Raw genomic sequence first — 17899 nt, forward strand, 5'->3', positions numbered from 1 at the left:
GAGCGCCATAGCTACAGGACCGAACCAACATTTTCCAGCACGTTGTGTCGAGTGTTCTAACTGCTGGTATCGTACAGGATGTGGTAAGGCTATCACCTTCCTGAACTTGACATCTCTACTGAGTCTGTAAACAAACATGGGGGGGAAACCGTCCTCAAGGCACAGCATAGATCATCATGTGCACCAAAGAACGCTCACATGCGCCAATGTGCTAAGCCTCTGCAGAAGAAGTTCCCAAGGGGTTGGGGAAATCTCTTCACAACAATCCACCCACTTCTGTGCATGCACACACACACACACGTACACCCAAACTCCACTGATAACAGATAACCTTTAATGGCATAGTACAAAGACCCAAAACAATAGACAGAAAATTAAAAGACAACACACAAAGCAAAATGAAGATTATTTGTTTATGACTGTGCATAAAAACCTGGCCGCTGGATTCATTGTTTACTAGATAAATTGTCTTCTGCTGCTCTGTCCAACACTCTAAGCCAGTGGTGGTGAACCTATGGCGCTCCAGATATTCATGGACTACAATTGGCCATGCTGGCAGGGGCTGATGGGAATTGTAGTCCATGAACATCTGGAGGGCCATAGGTTCGCCACCACGACTCTAAGTCTGTCAATAAGGTTGAGAAGAACTTTGTTCTGGCCCAGTTTATTTTTCTTTTCGGTATTTATACTTTGGGCTTTTATACCGCCCTATCCCCGAAGGGCTCCGGTTATGAAGGTGTCAATAATACAGAACATGGTGCACAGGTTCTGCAGTTTTCAGCGTGCATATGAAAAAATGCTCGCTATAGGGAGACAAATGCCACTGGTTATTGGGGACTGCTTACCCAGACCATCAGTCAGTCTGTGTCCCGGTCAGTTGAGCCATTACAAAACAATCACGCAACTCTCCATTAACACTGACATAATATGCTGCCTTCATAACAGTCACCAGAATTTCTGACATGCATCAAGCTTCAAAAACGCACTTGGAGTCCTGTGTTCAGTTCTGGTCGCCACATCTCAAAAAGGATATCGAAGAGATAGAAAAAGTGCAGAGAAGGGCAACGAGGATGATTGAGGGACTGGAGCACCTTCCTTATGAGGAGAGGCTGCAGCGTTAGGGACTCTTTAGTTTGGAGAGGAGACATCTGAGGGGGGATATGATTGAAGTCTATAAAATTATGAATGGGATAGAAAATGTTGACAGAGAAATTTTTCTCTCTTTCTCACAATACTAGAACCAGGGAGCATTCATTGAAAATGCTGGGGGGAAGAATTAGGACTAATAAAAGGAAACACTTCTTCACGCAACGTGTGATTGGGGTTTGGAATATGCTGCCACAGGAGGTGTGGTGATGGCCACTCACCTGGATAGCTTTAAAAATGGCTTGGACAGATTTATGGAGGAGAAGTCTATCTATGGCTACCAATCTTGATCCTCCTTGATCTCAGATTGCAAATGCCTTAGCAAAGACCAGGTGCTCAGGAGCAGCAGCAGCAGAAGGCCCTTGCTTTCACATCCTGCACGTGAGCTCCCAAAGGCACCTGGTGGGCCACTGCAAGTAGCAGAGAGCTGAACTAGATGGACTCTGGTCTGATCCAGCAGGCTCTTTCTTACGTTCTTATTATCTAAGACAGCACTTTTAATATTACTCACCCCCGAAGTCCTTCACATAGATCAGTCTTCACAGCAGCATTGCACGGTAGTCTGTATTATCAATCCCATGCGCAAAATGCTTTATCTCTGTGACAAATAGTATGTGCGTGAAGGGGCAGCTTGTATGTTGCAAACCCCAGTTGACCTGCTAAACATCATCTGCTCCTGCTGCACCAGGAATGTACACAGGAACCCTATTTTTTGTTTTTAACTTTTCCATATCATCATCTCAATGGTTGTTGTTTCATTTGTACCTTCTTAGGCAGTCTGCACAGACGAAGGCATCCGTTTTAAGGGTAATATTTATGTCCGATTCGGCTGGCATTCCGAATGCACGGTTTCTGTTTGCTTTTGCATGAAAATGAAAGACAATATTATTAGCAGCAACGTTCTTATCCGTTGCGATCAGAACGCAATTTTGAAGTGTAGATAAAAGGGTATTTTGCTTCCGTTTAAGATTCTGTAATATTTGATTTGTGTATTTTGGCAACTGAACTGGAACGGAAATAAACGGAACAGCTAGTATGGTGGAGGGCGGGTTATTGTCACTTTATCTTGAACAGGGAGAATAAAGATCAGAAATAGGAATGACTGAATCAAGTCAGCGCAGCCATGAAATTTGGTAGCTTCACTTCTGCACCCTGCTATATCCCCGTCATTGAAGCCTATGTAAGAAGTAGTAGTAGTAGTAGTAGTAGTAGTAGTAGTAGTAGTAGTAGTAGTAGTAGAAGAAGAAGAAGAAGAAGAAGAAGAAGAAGAAGAAGAAGAAGAAGTCTCATAACTGGATTGTCTCATAACTGGATTGTAACTGAGGGGGTATAACCTATTTCAGAGAAATAGACCAACTAGGAAAGGAGGAGGAATACCATTATATGTCAGGGATGATTACACCAGTGAGCAGGTCCATGACTTAAATCCTGAAAGCCAGGTTGAGATCATCTGGGTAAAAATTAAGGGGGAAAGAAACAACAGTGATCTCATTGTGGGGGTCTATTATAGACCCTCCAGCCAGACTGAAGAGTTGGATCATGCCTTCCTGGAACAGTTGACCCAACTTTCAGAAAGGAGAGAAATAGTAGTAAATGGAGCTGACCATCTTAAATCCTTTCTATTAACTGAGGTGAAGAAGAAGAAGAAGAAGGAGGAGGAGGAGGAGGAGGAGGAGGAGGAGGAGGAGGAGTTTGGATTTATATCCCCCCTTTCTCTCCTGTAGGAGACTCAAAGGGGCTTACAATCTCCTTGCCCTTCCCCCCTCACAACAAGCACCCTGTGAGGTGGGTGTGGCTGAGAGAGCTCCGAGAAGCTGTGACTGGCCCAAGGTCACCCAGCTGGCGTGTGTGGGAGTGCCCAGGCTAATCTGAATTCCCCAGATAAGCCTCCACAGCTCAGGCGGCAGAGCTGGGAATCAAACCCGGTTCCTCCAGACTAGATACACGAGCTCTTAACCTCCTACGCCACTGCTGCTCCTGGCATACTATGCCTCCCTGCCTCCCTCCCATGTCCAGCCCCCCAAATTCCCCCAACGCTACCCCTGCTACACAAAATACTTTCCTAATACTGGCTGCTGGTTCCCCGCTGAGGGAGAGGGGGGAGTTCAACAAGGGGGCAGCTGAGGGCAGACCTGGGGATGGGGCAAGGAGGGAGATAGGGAGTGGGTGGGGCAATGGACGAGGTAATGGGTGAGTGGAGGCTGGGGAGGGCGCGGGGGGGGGGGGGAAGGTGTAGCCAGATGCACTCACCACATGACCGAGGTGAGTTGTGTTCTGGGTCGTGTGACCCCTCTGTTTATACAGTGGAACCTCGGTTTTCGTTGGCAATCCGTCCGAAAAGAATCGATGAAAACCGAAACCGATGAAAACCGAGGCAAACTTTTCCGTAGGAATCAATGTAAATCCAATTAATCCGTTCCAGGCACTCCCAAAAACATACCAAAAACACATTTTTTGGTGAATAAACATAGTGTTTAATGCTGAAAACAGTCACAAACAAGAACACTAGGACCCGCTTCAGAGCCAGTGGACCAATGTCGCCCCAGAAAGCTGTCCCGAGAGGTCTGTTTCTGACGCCTCTTTAAGATTTGTCTGAAATGGGGCAAGACATTGTCATTAAACAAGTTGCAGAGAACGGCCTGCAACAGCTTTGTCCGGGTGATTTTTCTCCACAAACCCCTGCACCTTACTGCAAATCGATGAAAACCGAGGCAAATCGATGAAAACCGAGACAAATTTTTCACGGCAAAAATCGATGAAAACCGAAACCGATGGAAACCGAAGGCAATGAAAACTGAGGTTCCGCTGTATCTTCCTTCCCCAAACCCCATCTTCCTCAGGCCACACCTCCCAAACCTCCAGGTGTTTCTCAGCCCCGAGCTTGCACATAGGGTTGCCAACTCTGGATTGGGAAATACCTTGAAGATTTGGAGGGGGGGGGGAAGTGGAGCTTGGGGAGGATGAGGTTTAGGGAAAGGAGGGACCTCACCAGTATATAATACCAGAGAGTCCATCCTCAAAAACAGCTATTTTTTCCCAGGGGGACTGATCTTTGTAGTCTGGAAATCAGTTGTAATAGCAGGTGGTCTCCAGATCCTACCTGGAGACTGGCAACCCTAGCTGAGTAGTCCCCAGAGGCCGTGGCATCATTGCAGAAGGTAGGTGGGGGGACTTGCCCCCCAGCAGCCCTTTAAGACAATTGCTGACCAGGACATTTGCCTGCAAGGTAACTAGCCCATCTGCCCCGGCCTTTAGAAAAAGAAGAAGAAGAAGAAGAAGAAGAAGAAGAAGAAGAAGAAGAAGAAGAAGAAGAAGAAGAAGAAGAAGAAGAAGAGGAGGAGGAGTTTGGATTTATATCCCCCCTTTCTCTCCTGCAGGAGACTCAAAGGGGCTTACAATCTCCTTGCCCTTCCCCCCCCTCACAACAAACACCCTGTGAGGTAGGTGGGGCTGAGAGAGCTCCGAGAAGCTGTGACTAGCCCAAGGTCACCCAGCTGGCGTGTGTGGGAGTGTACAGGCTAGTCTGAATTCCCCAGATAAGCCTCCACAGCTCAGGCGGCAGAGCGGGGAATCAAACCCGGTTCCTCCAGATTAGATACATGAGCTCTTAACCTCCTACGCTACTGCTGCTCCCTTTAGATATTGTCCTTCTTCGATTTTAGATTTCTGGACAACCCCCCACCCCCGGGCTTTAAACAGCCCTCTGGCCAGAACTGGAGGCGTGAAGGAAGAGTTGTCTGCCACAAACAACCCTTGCATCAACACTGGATTAACACCAAGATCTTTGGGTGAGGAAGGATTTTGTTTCCTTTTGGTTATTGTTGGGTTTTATGTTCATCTCACTGCTATCCCCTCCCCCCTTCTATACACTGTTAGAAACCAAATCCGTGAGGAACGTGCAGTCGTGTTCACGGCCTCGTGCTGGAGACCGCCGGATGTATTTGGCAAAGAGCTGCAGGACTCCTCGAGCTCGGGGGAGCATCTTCCCCTTCCAAACAAAACCAGTCGGCTGCATTGCAGGTCCTGAATCATTCGCAGACAGCCCAAAGATAACCCTCTCTTGTGGAATTCTAATGCCAGGGCTACGGAGCCAGCCGGGTGCTGGATTCAGAGGGAGAGACACACATGAGGTTACTCTGACACCTGGTGGCACAAGGCATCACTCGTTTTGGTGTTGTGCGTTTTGTGCCCGGGTGTCATGGTTCTGTGCTGTGACAAAACCCAGGCACAAAAAATGCACAACACCAAAAAATATCACAGCACTGTGAACGCTAACTGGGAGTGGGGGTGACACCCAGCTTGGCTTGCTAGCAAATGCATCATGTAAACTTATGTAAACTTAGGAGCAGCAGTGGCGTAGGAGGTTACGAGCTCGTGTATCTAATCTGGAGGAACCGGGTTTGATTCCCCGCTCTGCCGCCTGAGCTATGGAGGCTTATCTGGGGGATTCAGATTAGCCTGTGCACTCCCACACACGCCAGCTGGGTGACCTTGGGCTAGTCACAGCTTCTCGGAGCTCCCTCAGCCCCACCTACCTCCTGCAGGAGAGAAAGGGGGGATATAAATCCAAACTCCTCCTCCTCCTCCTCCTCCTCTTCTTCTTCTTCTTCCTCTTCCTCTTCTTACATAGGCTTCAATGACGGGGATGTAGCAGGGTGCAGAAGTGAAGCTACCAAACTTCATGGCTGCGCTGACTTGGTTCAGTCATTCCTATTTCTGATATGTATTCTCCCTGTTCAAGATAAAGTGACAATAACCCACCCTCCACCATACTAGCTGTTCCGTTTATCTCAGTTCCAGTTCAGCTGCCAAAATACACAAATCAAATATTACAGAATCTTAAACGGAAGCAAAAGACCCTTTTATCTACACTTCCCACTGTCAGGTTCTGGAACTATTCGCTCAGTTCTCTCTATAATCTTTGGACTACTATCTCTAGCACTTAAAGAACTCCCGCCCACTTGAATACTGACTCCCTCCCCCACCTAACTCATTGGATGGCACCTTGCCAATGTCCCTCCCCTCCCCAAAGCCTGAGTTTCTGAAGCATTTCCCCCAAATCTCCAGGCATTTCCCAATTCCAAGTTGACAACTGTATGCTGAGCTAGCCAGGGCCAAAGAAGCAGCAGTGGCGCAGTGGTTAAGAGCAGGTGCACTCTAATCTGGAGGAACTGGGTTTGATTCCCCGCTCTAATCTGGAGGACAGGTTTGAGAGGCATACTCTAATCTGGAGGAACCGGGTTTGATTCCCCGCTCTGCCGCCTGAGCTGTGGAGGCTAATTTGGGGAATTTAGATTAGCCTGTACACTCCAACACAAGCCAGCTGGGTGACCTTGGGCTAGTCACAGTTCTTCGGAACTCTCTCAGCCCCACCTACCTCACAGGGTGTTTGTTGTGAGGGGGGAAGGGAAAGGAGTTTGTCAGCCCCTTTAAATCTCCTTACAGGAGAGAAAGGGGGGGATATAAATCCAAACTACTATCATCATCATCATCATCATCATCATCATCATCATCATCATCATCATCATCATCATCATCATCATCATCATCATCTTCATCATCATCTTCATCATCTTCTTCTTCTTCTTTTTCTTTTTCTTTTTCTTCATCTTCATCTTCTTTTTCTTTTTCTTCTTCTTCTTTTTCTTCTTCATCTTCTTCTTTTTCTTTTTCTTCTTCTTCTTTTTCCTTTTCTTCTTCTTCTTTTTCTTCTTCTTTTTCTTCTTTTTCTTCTTCTTCATCATCTTCATCATCTTCTTCATCTTCTTCATCTTCTTCTTCTTCTTCTTCTTCTTCTTCTTCTTCTTCTTCTTCTATTATTCCCTGCTCAGGTGTTTCTCTATCCCTCCTTTCCAGCTGACTCTGGATTTTGCAAATTTCACTACCCCCTTGCGTTGTGTTTTGTTTTTTCATGTTCGCACTGCGCCGGGGAGCCCAAAATCAAGGCTGCAGATCGTCTCTGCAGGAGATGGAGCTCCGGCACTCTCCTCTCCTTTTCATGACATGCTTCCCCCCCGCCCTTCTGATTATGTGACCTGAAAGCAAAATGTTCACAGCTACGCTTGGTTTGAAGCAAAGAGTGGAAGATTTCCTCTTTGACCCCCAAAGAACAGTCTGGCAGGCACATGGCGCCGCTCTGACGAGGAAGTGAAGCAGATCCACCCCAAGTGGGAAACTGCCTGTGAATCATGTGGATTTCACTCAAAGGCTTCTGGGAAGTGGGACAGGGAAAACAGTCACTGAACGTTGCCTCCGAGATCTACAGGGCATCTACCCATCTCCAAGTGATGAACAGAAACACAATACACAATTAACCCTTCGACTAGATGACGGGCGCTCTTGGAAGGACCGCAGGGATTCATGGCAAACGATCAAAAGCCGACAGTCATGAAAGCTACACAGAACCTCTTTTTCGTGCGCTTCTCATTGGAATCTGGTTAGCTGGCGCCCTTGGTGGTGAAGAAGAAGAAGAAGAAGAAGAAGAAGAAGAAGAAGAAGAAGAAGAAGAAGAAGAAGAAGTGGAGGAGGAGGAGGAGGAGTAGTTTGGATTTATATCCCCCCTTTCTCTCCTGCAGGAGACTCAAAAAGACTTACAAGCTCCTTTCCCCCCTCACAACAAGCACCCTGTGAGGTAGGTGGGGCTGAGAGAGCTCAGAAGAACTGTGACTAGCCCAAGGTCACCCAGCTGGTGTGTGTGGAATGCACAGGCTAATCTGAATTCCCCAGATAAGTCTCCACAGCTCAGGTGGCAGAGTGGGGAATCAAACCCGGCTCCTCCAGATTAGATACACGAGCTCTTAACCTCCTACGCCACTGCTGCTCCTAGAGGACACAAGACTCAGCCAACAATGTAATGGCAGCGTAACTGATTGGGGAAATTATTATAAAATGAAAAAAGCACGTTGGGCAACATAGGAGGGAGCATTTAGTAGTCTAGTAGGTGATGGCAGAATTCTTCTGTTAAGTTCAAGGGGTCTGCAACCTGCGGCTCTCCAGATGTTCATGGACTACAAATCCCATCAGCCCCTGCCAGCATGGCCAACTGCCCTTCCCCCCTCACAACAAACACCCTGTGAGGTAGGTGGGGCTGAGTGAGCTCCAAAGAACTGTGACTAGCCCAAGGTCACCCAGCTGGCATGTGATGGAGTGCACAGGCTAATCTGAATTCCCCAGATAAGCCTCCACAGCACAAGCGGCAGAGCGGGGAATCAAACCCAATTCCTCCAGATTAGAGTACACCTCCTCTTAACCACTATGCCACTGCTGTTCCTCTGTGAAACCTCCGTGGGAGTTTCAGGGTGGCACAGTTGTGGCCCCGCTGCCACCCATTTTGCCATTTGGATGGCACCGCCCAGCATATTTAGTTCAACATCTGGAGAAATCGCAACAACTGGAAGAGTAGGGAGCTGAGGTTTTTTGGTGGACGTGGGTGGTTTATGAACTGTGTGACAGTGTGGCCTGTTGATTTTTACTAGCCTTGTTCTTGTATTTCTTTACCCTTCCATGGCAAGCTGCAGTGAAATAAATTGTTGACTAAATACGTATCATTGGATCTAGTAGTATCATTGGATCTAGTAGTAAACTGGGTGGAGCTTGTCAATTAGGAAAACAGGCAACCCGCAAGTGGGGTAGGAATGTAAACCTACTGGCTGAGGGGTCCTCAGGTATGCAGAAAAATATAGATTAATAGAAAAGCCCACCCCCACAAGCCTGGTAAAGACTGAACATGTTCTACGAGGGACTGAATGAAAGCAATTGAGTCATTTAAAAAGATAACGTAGTAGGAGACTTAAAGAAGCTTAAGAACATAAGAACATAAGAACAAGCCAGCTGGATCAGACCAAAGTCCATCTAGTCCAGCTCTCTGCTATTCGCAGTGACCCACCAGGTGCCTTTGGGAGCTCACATGTAGGATGTGAACGCAATGGCCTTCTGCGGCTGTTGCTCTCGATCACCTGGTCTGCTAAGGCATTTGCAATCTCAGATCAAGGAGGATCAAGATTGGTAGCCATAAATCGACTTCTCCTCCATAAATCTGTCCAAGCCCCTTTGAAAGCTATCCAGGTTAGTGGCCATCACCACCTCCTGTGGCAGCATATTCCAAACACCAATCACACGTTGCGTGAAGAAGTGTTTCCTTTTATTAGTCCTAATTCTTCCCCCCAGCATTTTCAATGAATGCCCCCTGGTTCTAGTATTGTGAGAAAGAGAGAAAAATTTCTCTCTGTCAACATTTTCTACCCCATGCATAATTTTGTAGACTTCAATCATATCAATATCCCCCTCAGATGTCTCCTCTCCAAACTAAAGAGTCCCAAATGCTGCAGCCTCTCCTCATAGGGAAGGTGCTCCAGTCCCTCAATCATCCTTGTTGCCCTTCTCTGCACTTTTTCTATCTCCTATCACCCACTTACAAAGGTAGGTGGGGGTGAGAGAGCTCCGAGAAGCTGTGACTAGCCCAAGGTCACCCAGCTGGCGTGTGTGGGAGTGCTCAGGCTAACCTGAATTCCCCAGATAAGCCTCCACAGCTCAGGCGGCAGAGCTGGGAATCAAACCCGGTTCCTCCAGATTAGATACACGAGCTCTTAACCTCCTACGCCACTGCTGCTCCTGAGAGCAAATCCACTGGCGTGGCCACCCCACTGCTCCTACAAGCAGAATCACACACACACACTTTTGGATGGGCCCTCTAAGCCTCCTTCTGCAAACATAAAGGCTAGAAACATTTGAATGTTAACTGACTGAGTTCCAGGATGCTGAATCCAACCTTGCATTTCCAGGGAACGGGGACAGTCTCAGTTTTAGTGATTCCAGGGCCCTGGCCAAAGGTATGCCCCCAAACCCACATCTATTCTCACCTGCCCCTCTCTGAACAATATTATAGTGCCATGTTTGATTAAACAAACCATGAATAGTGCTAAGCAGTTCAATCATATGTGGGTGCCATTAAAAACCTACGAGAATAAGTGAAATAGCTCATGTGTGAAGGGAAGGTAGACATCGGGGACTAACTGCTGGAATTATCTGCCATCAGAGAAATCTGAAACAGATAAAGACACTTATCAGGTTTTTCAATTCTAAACACTAGGTGATGTAATTGCTAGATTCCTCAGAAAGTTACAAAGCTTGTCGCTCCCATGAGCTGTTGGGGCCCTGGACAATTTCTCAGGCTGCCTCGTAGGTAAGAGCACTCCTGCCAGGAAAAAAACACACCACCAGGTTATCATTATTCGTTACAGAAAATTGCTAAATGTAACCAGTTTGCCAAGACCACACAACAGGATTTCTTCAGATGCAGTTTGAAACCCAGATCTTCTTTATTCAACTCATGTGAGTTTGGGATGCAGAGTTTTTGACATCCAAGAAACCGGATCTACAAGCAACCCATTAATGGAGAAAGTCAGAGGTGGGATCCAGCAGGTTCTCACCAGTTCCCGAGAGTGGGTTACTAATTATTTGTGTGTGCCGAAAGGGGGTTACTAATTGGGTCTGCTTTTCCGTTAAAAATTCCATTAGGTCCAAAAATCATAAAGTCCTGTTGTTTCCTATGTGGTTAACGAAGGTAGAAAACGGGATAATTCTCCCTGTTGGGCTGTTTAAAAAAACATGTTTTAGAAATATGGTAAAGTTCCTTGTTTAAGGAAAGTCTCTTTCTTTTGATTTCTACAAACAAAATTAAGTATTTGAAAGTATTAAGTATTTGACAGGCAGTCAATTAGAGGAGAAGTAGTTGTTTCTGTTGGCAGTAGACGATAGGACTTGCTATAATGAGTTTAAATTATGGACAGAAAGATACCAGCGGGAAATTAGGAACTTTTTTTTTTACAGTAAGAGTTTTCTACAGTAACAGAGAAATTATTAATGCCCTGCCCCCAGAATGCCCAGCCACGCCCCCATCGTGCCCCACCCATCCCTATTGGCGTTATGCCATTGTTTGAATCCCACCACCATGGGAACCTGTTACTAAAATTTTTGGATCCCACCACTGGAGAAAGTCCTGTATCTTGAACTTTGTGGATTATTCAAACTTAGCCAGACAACCTATTTAAGCAACAGACATGTCACTTCTGCTGGATATAACAAACCCGAACCCGTTCTAGACATGGGAGATCATTTGTACTGAAGTCACCAAAGATTCTTATAGATGTCTGTGAATGTTCTTTTCAGGAAAAGAAACAGAACTGAAAAGAATAAGTATCTCTTGACAATAAAGCTACTTGATTTTCCAAAGAGACCTTATTCAAGGCACAGAACCTTTTAAAAAAAAAGATATACAATTTTACATTTTGGAGCAAAACATTTTTAATGTCAAGTGTCACATTTTCACCTTTTTAACAAGAGCTCTTGGTGCTGGAAAATTGCCGCTAACGAGAAAGTGCACAGAGTATTTTGCAGCATCCTCCGCTACATGATTGATACAAAAAACAAACCAATTAAGACAGAATAGGACAGAAGGATAAAAAACCTCTAGGACGCTGGACATTTAAGCGTTCCTAAGAGATTCATCCTTCTAAACAATTAGTGCCAGGTACAAGAAAATCCAGACCGTGCCGTCCTTTTCTGGAACAGGTCACCAGCTGTTCATGTCACGTGGGTTAGGACAACAGTTAACAGAGCAATCCACAGGGGGCGTGACTCCAACGCCGGTGTTACTGCCGGTGTATACGCTGGTGTGGGGGCACTTTCACCAGTGCCGGGGAGCCGTGTGGCTCCGCATTGCTGGGTGCCATCGCAGCAGTTGCGTGGTGTTCCCCGTTTGCAGAAGCCCTGCCAGAACCAATGGGAACGATCCAGGTCGGAGCCAGTTTTAGCCGGCTTCCTCGGGCCTTCCAGTCTGAGGATGCCCCCTTTTGCTAGCGTGGACTTCCGTCAGCAAAAAGACAGGTACTGCCCACTGGGGCTGGATACATCCAGTTTCAAACAGGTGATACCAACCTGCCCCTGCTAAGCAAAGGGAAACACAAAACTAGGCAGAGCACCCAGTCCCCGACTTCCTGATCAGTTGGGGATTAGAGATACCCAGGAACTGCTCCGTCTTTTAACGACTGGGGAAAGGGGGTGGCTCAGTGGCAGAGCAACGGTATGGCATGCGGAGGATCCCAGGTACAATCCCAGGTACAAAAGGCCAGGCAGCAGGTGATGTGAAAGGCCTCTGCCTGGGACCACCGAGAGCCCCTGCCAGCGTGAATAGACAACGCCGCCCTGGATGGATTCAGTGTAAGGCAGCTCCATGGGTTCATTTTCCAGCTTTTACTCCTAGCCTTCGGGATAGGAAATCGGAATTAAAACCAGAACTTTCCCAAGCAGGCCTGCTCTCAGAAATGGGTGCTCCATACCAGTGAGTTCTATCCATGATGCTCTTAGTTTTGTGTTGCTACATGAGCCAAGGATACAAATAATCTGATAATCCCACTGCCAAATCAATGCATGCGGCACATGGTTGATGAAATGCGGGGGCGGGTTTCATGGTTGGGAGGTACTAATTGAGAACAAAGGATGCAATCTTATTTTCCTTCCTCAAAGGCAATGGATTTAGTTCGTTCAGGCTGGGGAGCAGGGCTGATTATTTGAACTTGTGCTGGAGCTGAAAACAAAATACAGTGATATCCTACCACCATAGTCTATGCAACAGCTGAATTTCTATTGAACCAGATCTGCCTCGACTCTATAGACACTGTAACAGAAACTACACCTTCGCGTACCCATACTCAATACATGAGTCATACAAGAGTAAATTTCAAATCATATTCAAACGATGTCTCAATTTTTATAATCAGGGATTATTTCCATAAATTCAACAGGCGAAGCTAAATATTGAGGCAATCAAATCTCCGGATGTGGTTTTATTTTGTTATCCTTTTTCAAGCCAGTGTAGGTTATGAGAGCTCTCTAAATGGAACCTGCTGGCATAGAGAACAGCAGTAGGTCTGAGATTAAGAAAAGCCTTCCCTCTGAAACATTACTTTTTACCAGGTTATGATCATAACCTATACTGGCTTGAAAAAGGATAACAAAATAAAACCATATCAGGAGGTTTATTGCTTCAAGCAGCAGTGGCGTAGGGGTTAAGAGCAGGTGTATTCTAATCTGGAGGACAGCTTTGAGAGGTGTACTCTAATCTGGAGGAGCAGGTTTGATTCCCTGCTCTGCCGCCTGAGCTGTGGAGGCTTATCTGGGGAATTTAGATTGGCCTGTACACTCCAACAACCGCCAGCTGAGTGACCTTGGGCTAGTCACAGTACTTCGGAGCTCTCTCAGCCCCACCTACCTCACAGGGTGTTTGTTGTGACGGGGGAAGGGCAAGGAGATTGTAAGCCCCTTTGAGTCTCCTGTAGGAGAGAAAGGGGGAATATAAATCCAATTCTTCTTCTTCTTCTATATTTAGCTTCACCTGTTGTATTTGTATGTAAATAATCCCTGATTACAAAAATTGAGACATTGTTTGAATATGATTTGAAATTTACTCTTGTATGACTCATGTCATGTATTGCGTATTTGAACACGAAGGTGTAGTTTCTGTTACAGTATCTTATATACACCTACCTTGTTAATATGGCCGACTCTATAGACAGCAGAAGAGTCAACCTTCTGATACCCTGCTTAGAGATCGGCTGCATTTTGTGCTGTTAAAAACCTACGGGCACACGACCTTCTTGAGAACTTGTCTCATTTCAAATTCATGTTGCTATTTAACATTCTACATACTCACTTACACAGCCTGGCTACAACGAGGTTAGCAGGCTTACAACGTCCACTAACTCTGTCGGGATGTGGGGCTTGAGTCTTTGCCGAGAGACTGGTCTTAGAATCTAAAAGTCACTTTATGAAGTCACGAACGTGACGTCCCTGCCCCAAGGAACTAACAATAGTTTTAAAACAGTGTGTGTGTGGGAGGGGGGAAGTAGGAGGGAGAAGCCAGCGTCTGAAGAGATTTCCATCAAGAATGCGGATATCAAACGAAATCTAAACTTCTCACTTGGGCCCACTGCGCAGTTACACAGGTGGGGACCAAAGTTTTAATTAAGGAAGAGCAGGTAAGACAAGCCTTGAGCACTACTTTGAAACAAAATCATTTTATTTATTTAATTGGAGTTAAATCCTGTCCAGTCCCCAGATCACAGAGGAGTACAGTCTGGCTCTTCTACAGTCTACAGCAAGAGCAAAGAGGACAAGACAGGAGTTTATTATGTCATTTTACTCTCTGCCAAACAGGTCCCTTCAATCAGGGCAACCAGGATTCCCCGCAGAGGCCCACTCCGCACATGCAGAATAATGCACTTTCAATGCACTTTCAATCCACTTTGCAGCTGTGCAAAATAGCAAAATCCTCTTGCAAACAATTGTGAAAGTGGACTGAAAGTGCATTATTCTGCATGTGCGGAAGGGGCCAGAGGGGCAACTGGGGTTTCCGTTCCTGTTTGCCTTCTAACCAGAAGACAGCTGCATCTTGCCTAGTGGCCTTTCACAAAAACCTGGGAGAGACTGTACAGAAGCACACTTCAGTCTGTGCGTCCCGTACTTCACAAAGTAGATACTTGAACACTCTTAACAGTCTTAGTAATCCAGTTTGCAAGCTGCCCTTCCTAAAAGGAGACCATCATGGTTCATACAAGGTTTTATTCCTTCATGGTATCGTCACAACAACCTTGTGAGGTAGATTATACTGAGAAACTGTGTGACTGGCCTAAACGTTCGAAGTCTATGTCATAAGGAGAAAGGCAAACATACACAGCTTCAGGGGACAGCCTGCTGCAGAAGACCCTGACCTGCAATTTAGACAGACAGTCCTCTCGACTGAGCTGATCTGGGGAGAACCTGGTTTTCGCTTGTACAAGGCTTCTTGCTGACCCTGTGTGTCGGTCACATAACTGCCACCCTCCTCGAGAAGGCAAAGAGCACTGATTGGCTGTCTGGCAGACAGCTCTGTGCCCTTTCTGGACAGATTTTAAAATATTGAGAAGCAGCACAACAGCCCTCAACCCATCCCTGCAAAGTACCAAGCCAGCAGGGCACAATCCAGTGACAGCACCTCTGCCTGCTCATGCAGCGAAAGGAGAGAACGTAAGAACGAGCCTGCTGGATCAGATCAGAGTCCATCTAGTCTAGCACTCTGCTACTTGCAGTGGCCCACCAGATGCCTTTGGGAGCTCACATGCAGGAGGTGAAAGCAATGGCCTTTTGCTGCTGCTGCTGCTCCCGAGCACCTGGTCTGCTAAGGCATTTGAAACCTCAGATCAAGGAGGATCAAGATTGGTAGCCATAGATCGACTTCTCCTCCATCAATCTGTCCAAGCCCCTTTTCAAGCTATTCAGGTTAGTGGCCAGCACCACCTCCTGTGGCAGCATATTCCTGTGTTCTTGCGCACAGGTTCACTTACGTTCACCCAATCTAGCAGGGAGTGCCAAGAACCATATTATTTTTAAAATCATATTGCCTTCGGGCTGCCCAGTAGCTATTTAGAACACATTATCTGCCTCTTCAAAACAAAACACAACACTTAGAATTGGATATCGTTTTCTCCAGTAAACAGCAAGCTTCAAAAAGCCTCCCGGAGACGACTTTTCCATTTGATTCTAAGCTGGCTGTTCAGAAATTCTCCTTTTCTACTGAGGGCTCTAAAAGTAGTAGATGAGAATGGAGGCATTTTTAGATACACCAGCAAAAATATTCAGAGCCAATAGCTCCAAAATGCTTCAACTAAACACGCTGTCGGCACGTCACGTTAGCGCCTTTGCACAATAAACTGGACTGGATATCCCTACGACAGCGCCACTATTGCTAGCTTCAGGAATTGCTTTTGGACAAACATACAGGTTGATAGTCTCATGAGCTATACTGGGAGTCTACCAACCAGGTGCCGGGGCCACATCTGGCTCAAGCGGCTACCCAAAAGACAAGAAAGACAGCAGTGACTGCGTTAAAAATGGGACTTACAGTATCCCATGGGGGATAGAGGAGGGAAATATCAATGGAGGCACAACTTGCCCCCCCCCCAACAAAAGCAGCTGTGGACTGGGGGCTACCCACACTGAGAACAGCACGCCAACAATGTTTCTGTGGAGTGTTGTGGGATTTCCGGGCTGTATGGCCGTGTTCCAGTAGCATTTTCTCCTGATGTTTGGCCTGCAGATGCCACACAGCTCGGAAATCCCACAACACCCCAGTGATTCCGGCTGCGAAAGCTTTTGACAATACAGCTCTAGTTTCCTGCTCTAGTTTCTTCTTGCTACATTCTCGCTACACTCTGGAGCGACCAGATAATATAGTCACTTTAGCCAGTTTACTAGAGACATTTACAATGCAATATCCCCCCCAAAAAGTGACTTCCTGGAATGTTTTCTGTGGGCAAACTTGGTGAAATGTAAGCAATGAGGTCTAAGCGACATACATGGGAAGTTATACCTACGACTTCTACAAGTTACCCTGTCTGCAGGTCTCTTTCTAGACATATCTATTAGGTCGGCGACTGAAGGCCAACCAAGCTATTTACAAAAAGAAAATAAATGTAAACTATCCCATTAAAATTTTAAAATAAATATAGCTGTATACAATCTCTATACCACGTAATGACTTAAGAATGAGGTAATAAAATCCCATCTAGTTAGGTCTGCCGTTATGGGGTGGATGCGCTGCTGGAAAGCTCGGATCGAAGGACCGCCTCCCTCGCCTCGTTCCTGTCCGTTTTCCTGCCTTTGGAGGAACCATCCTCGCCATTCTGTTACGCAGGGTAGTTGTGCAAAAAGTTCTTCAGCTTTGTTGGGTAGTCTGTCATGACCCCGGTCGCCCCCAAGTCAAACGCTCGCTTGTATTCATGCTCTTCGTTTAGTACCCAGATGTACACCTAAAGGGCAGGACAGAGAGGTAAAGAGAAATTTCCATTTCACAATGCAGCCGTCCGTATTTTTCCTCACAGCCTTTGGCTTAGACCTGATCTCCAACTGATGGCAGACTAAAGTACAAATAACAGCACCTTATGTTAATCTCTTAATGGCCTTGCCCCCCCCCCCCCCCCGGTCCCATCCCCCTCCCCAGTGAAATTTCAACTGTAGACTACATAGGACAGAAATCATACATGTTATATATATTTTATATATACATATATATCCAATAGATGGATAAATACACAAATATATCCATATACAGAGCGAAAAACACACACACACACAGTACATGAAGAATGGGAGAAGATGTTAGAAAATTCCCTCCAAATTTGTGTTTCTTCTCCTTCTGATTCATTGTTTTACCGGATGATCACCACCTTCCACTCTCTGTGGCTCTTTAAGCAATATCAGTCCTTGGGCTGGGGTTTTTCCCCCCTTCTGAGTGTGTGTGGCTCATTGTGCTTCTGTAACAAGATGCTAAGATTGGATGACATGTACCAGTGATGGCGAACCTTTTCGAGACCGAGTGCCCAAATTGCAACCCAAAACCCACTTATTTATCGCAAAGGGCCGACGCGGCAATTTAACCCGAATAACCCCCTCGAGCAGGGGCCAGCCTGCTGTAGCCTCCATCAAGTTCCACATGCGCCGCTCTGTGCCTCTCTAGCATCTCTGCCCTCCCCCCCGCCCCCCCCCCCGGGCAGCAGCCACCTGGAGCACAGGCACCAGGCCCGCCAGCTGAGTCCTCCCTGTTCGCTGAGGTGCACGCACATCAAGTCCAGCGGCCCAGGCCAGCCTAGATGTGTGTGTGTGGGGCCAATTCCCCCCACATGACAAACTCTGGGCATGCGTGCCCACAGAGCGGGCTCTG

General features: G+C 46.6%; 1 protein-coding gene across 1 annotated transcript in view; it reads right to left on the minus strand.

Moving 5' to 3' along the window:
- Positions 1-15377: 15377 nt before the first annotated feature.
- The window catches only part of GDPD1 (glycerophosphodiester phosphodiesterase domain containing 1), a 43591-nt gene continuing 41069 nt past the window's right edge, over positions 15378-17899 (minus strand). Inside the window, exon 10 of the mRNA XM_048519448.1 lies at positions 15378-16988. Coding sequence (XP_048375405.1) covers positions 16866-16988 — 123 coding nt within the window. The 3' untranslated portion in view covers positions 15378-16865. The remainder of the gene's footprint in view (positions 16989-17899) is intronic.

The sequence above is a fragment of the Sphaerodactylus townsendi genome, linkage group LG16, assembly GCF_021028975.2.
Source record: "Sphaerodactylus townsendi isolate TG3544 linkage group LG16, MPM_Stown_v2.3, whole genome shotgun sequence".
Taxonomy (NCBI): Eukaryota; Metazoa; Chordata; class Lepidosauria; order Squamata; family Sphaerodactylidae; genus Sphaerodactylus; species Sphaerodactylus townsendi.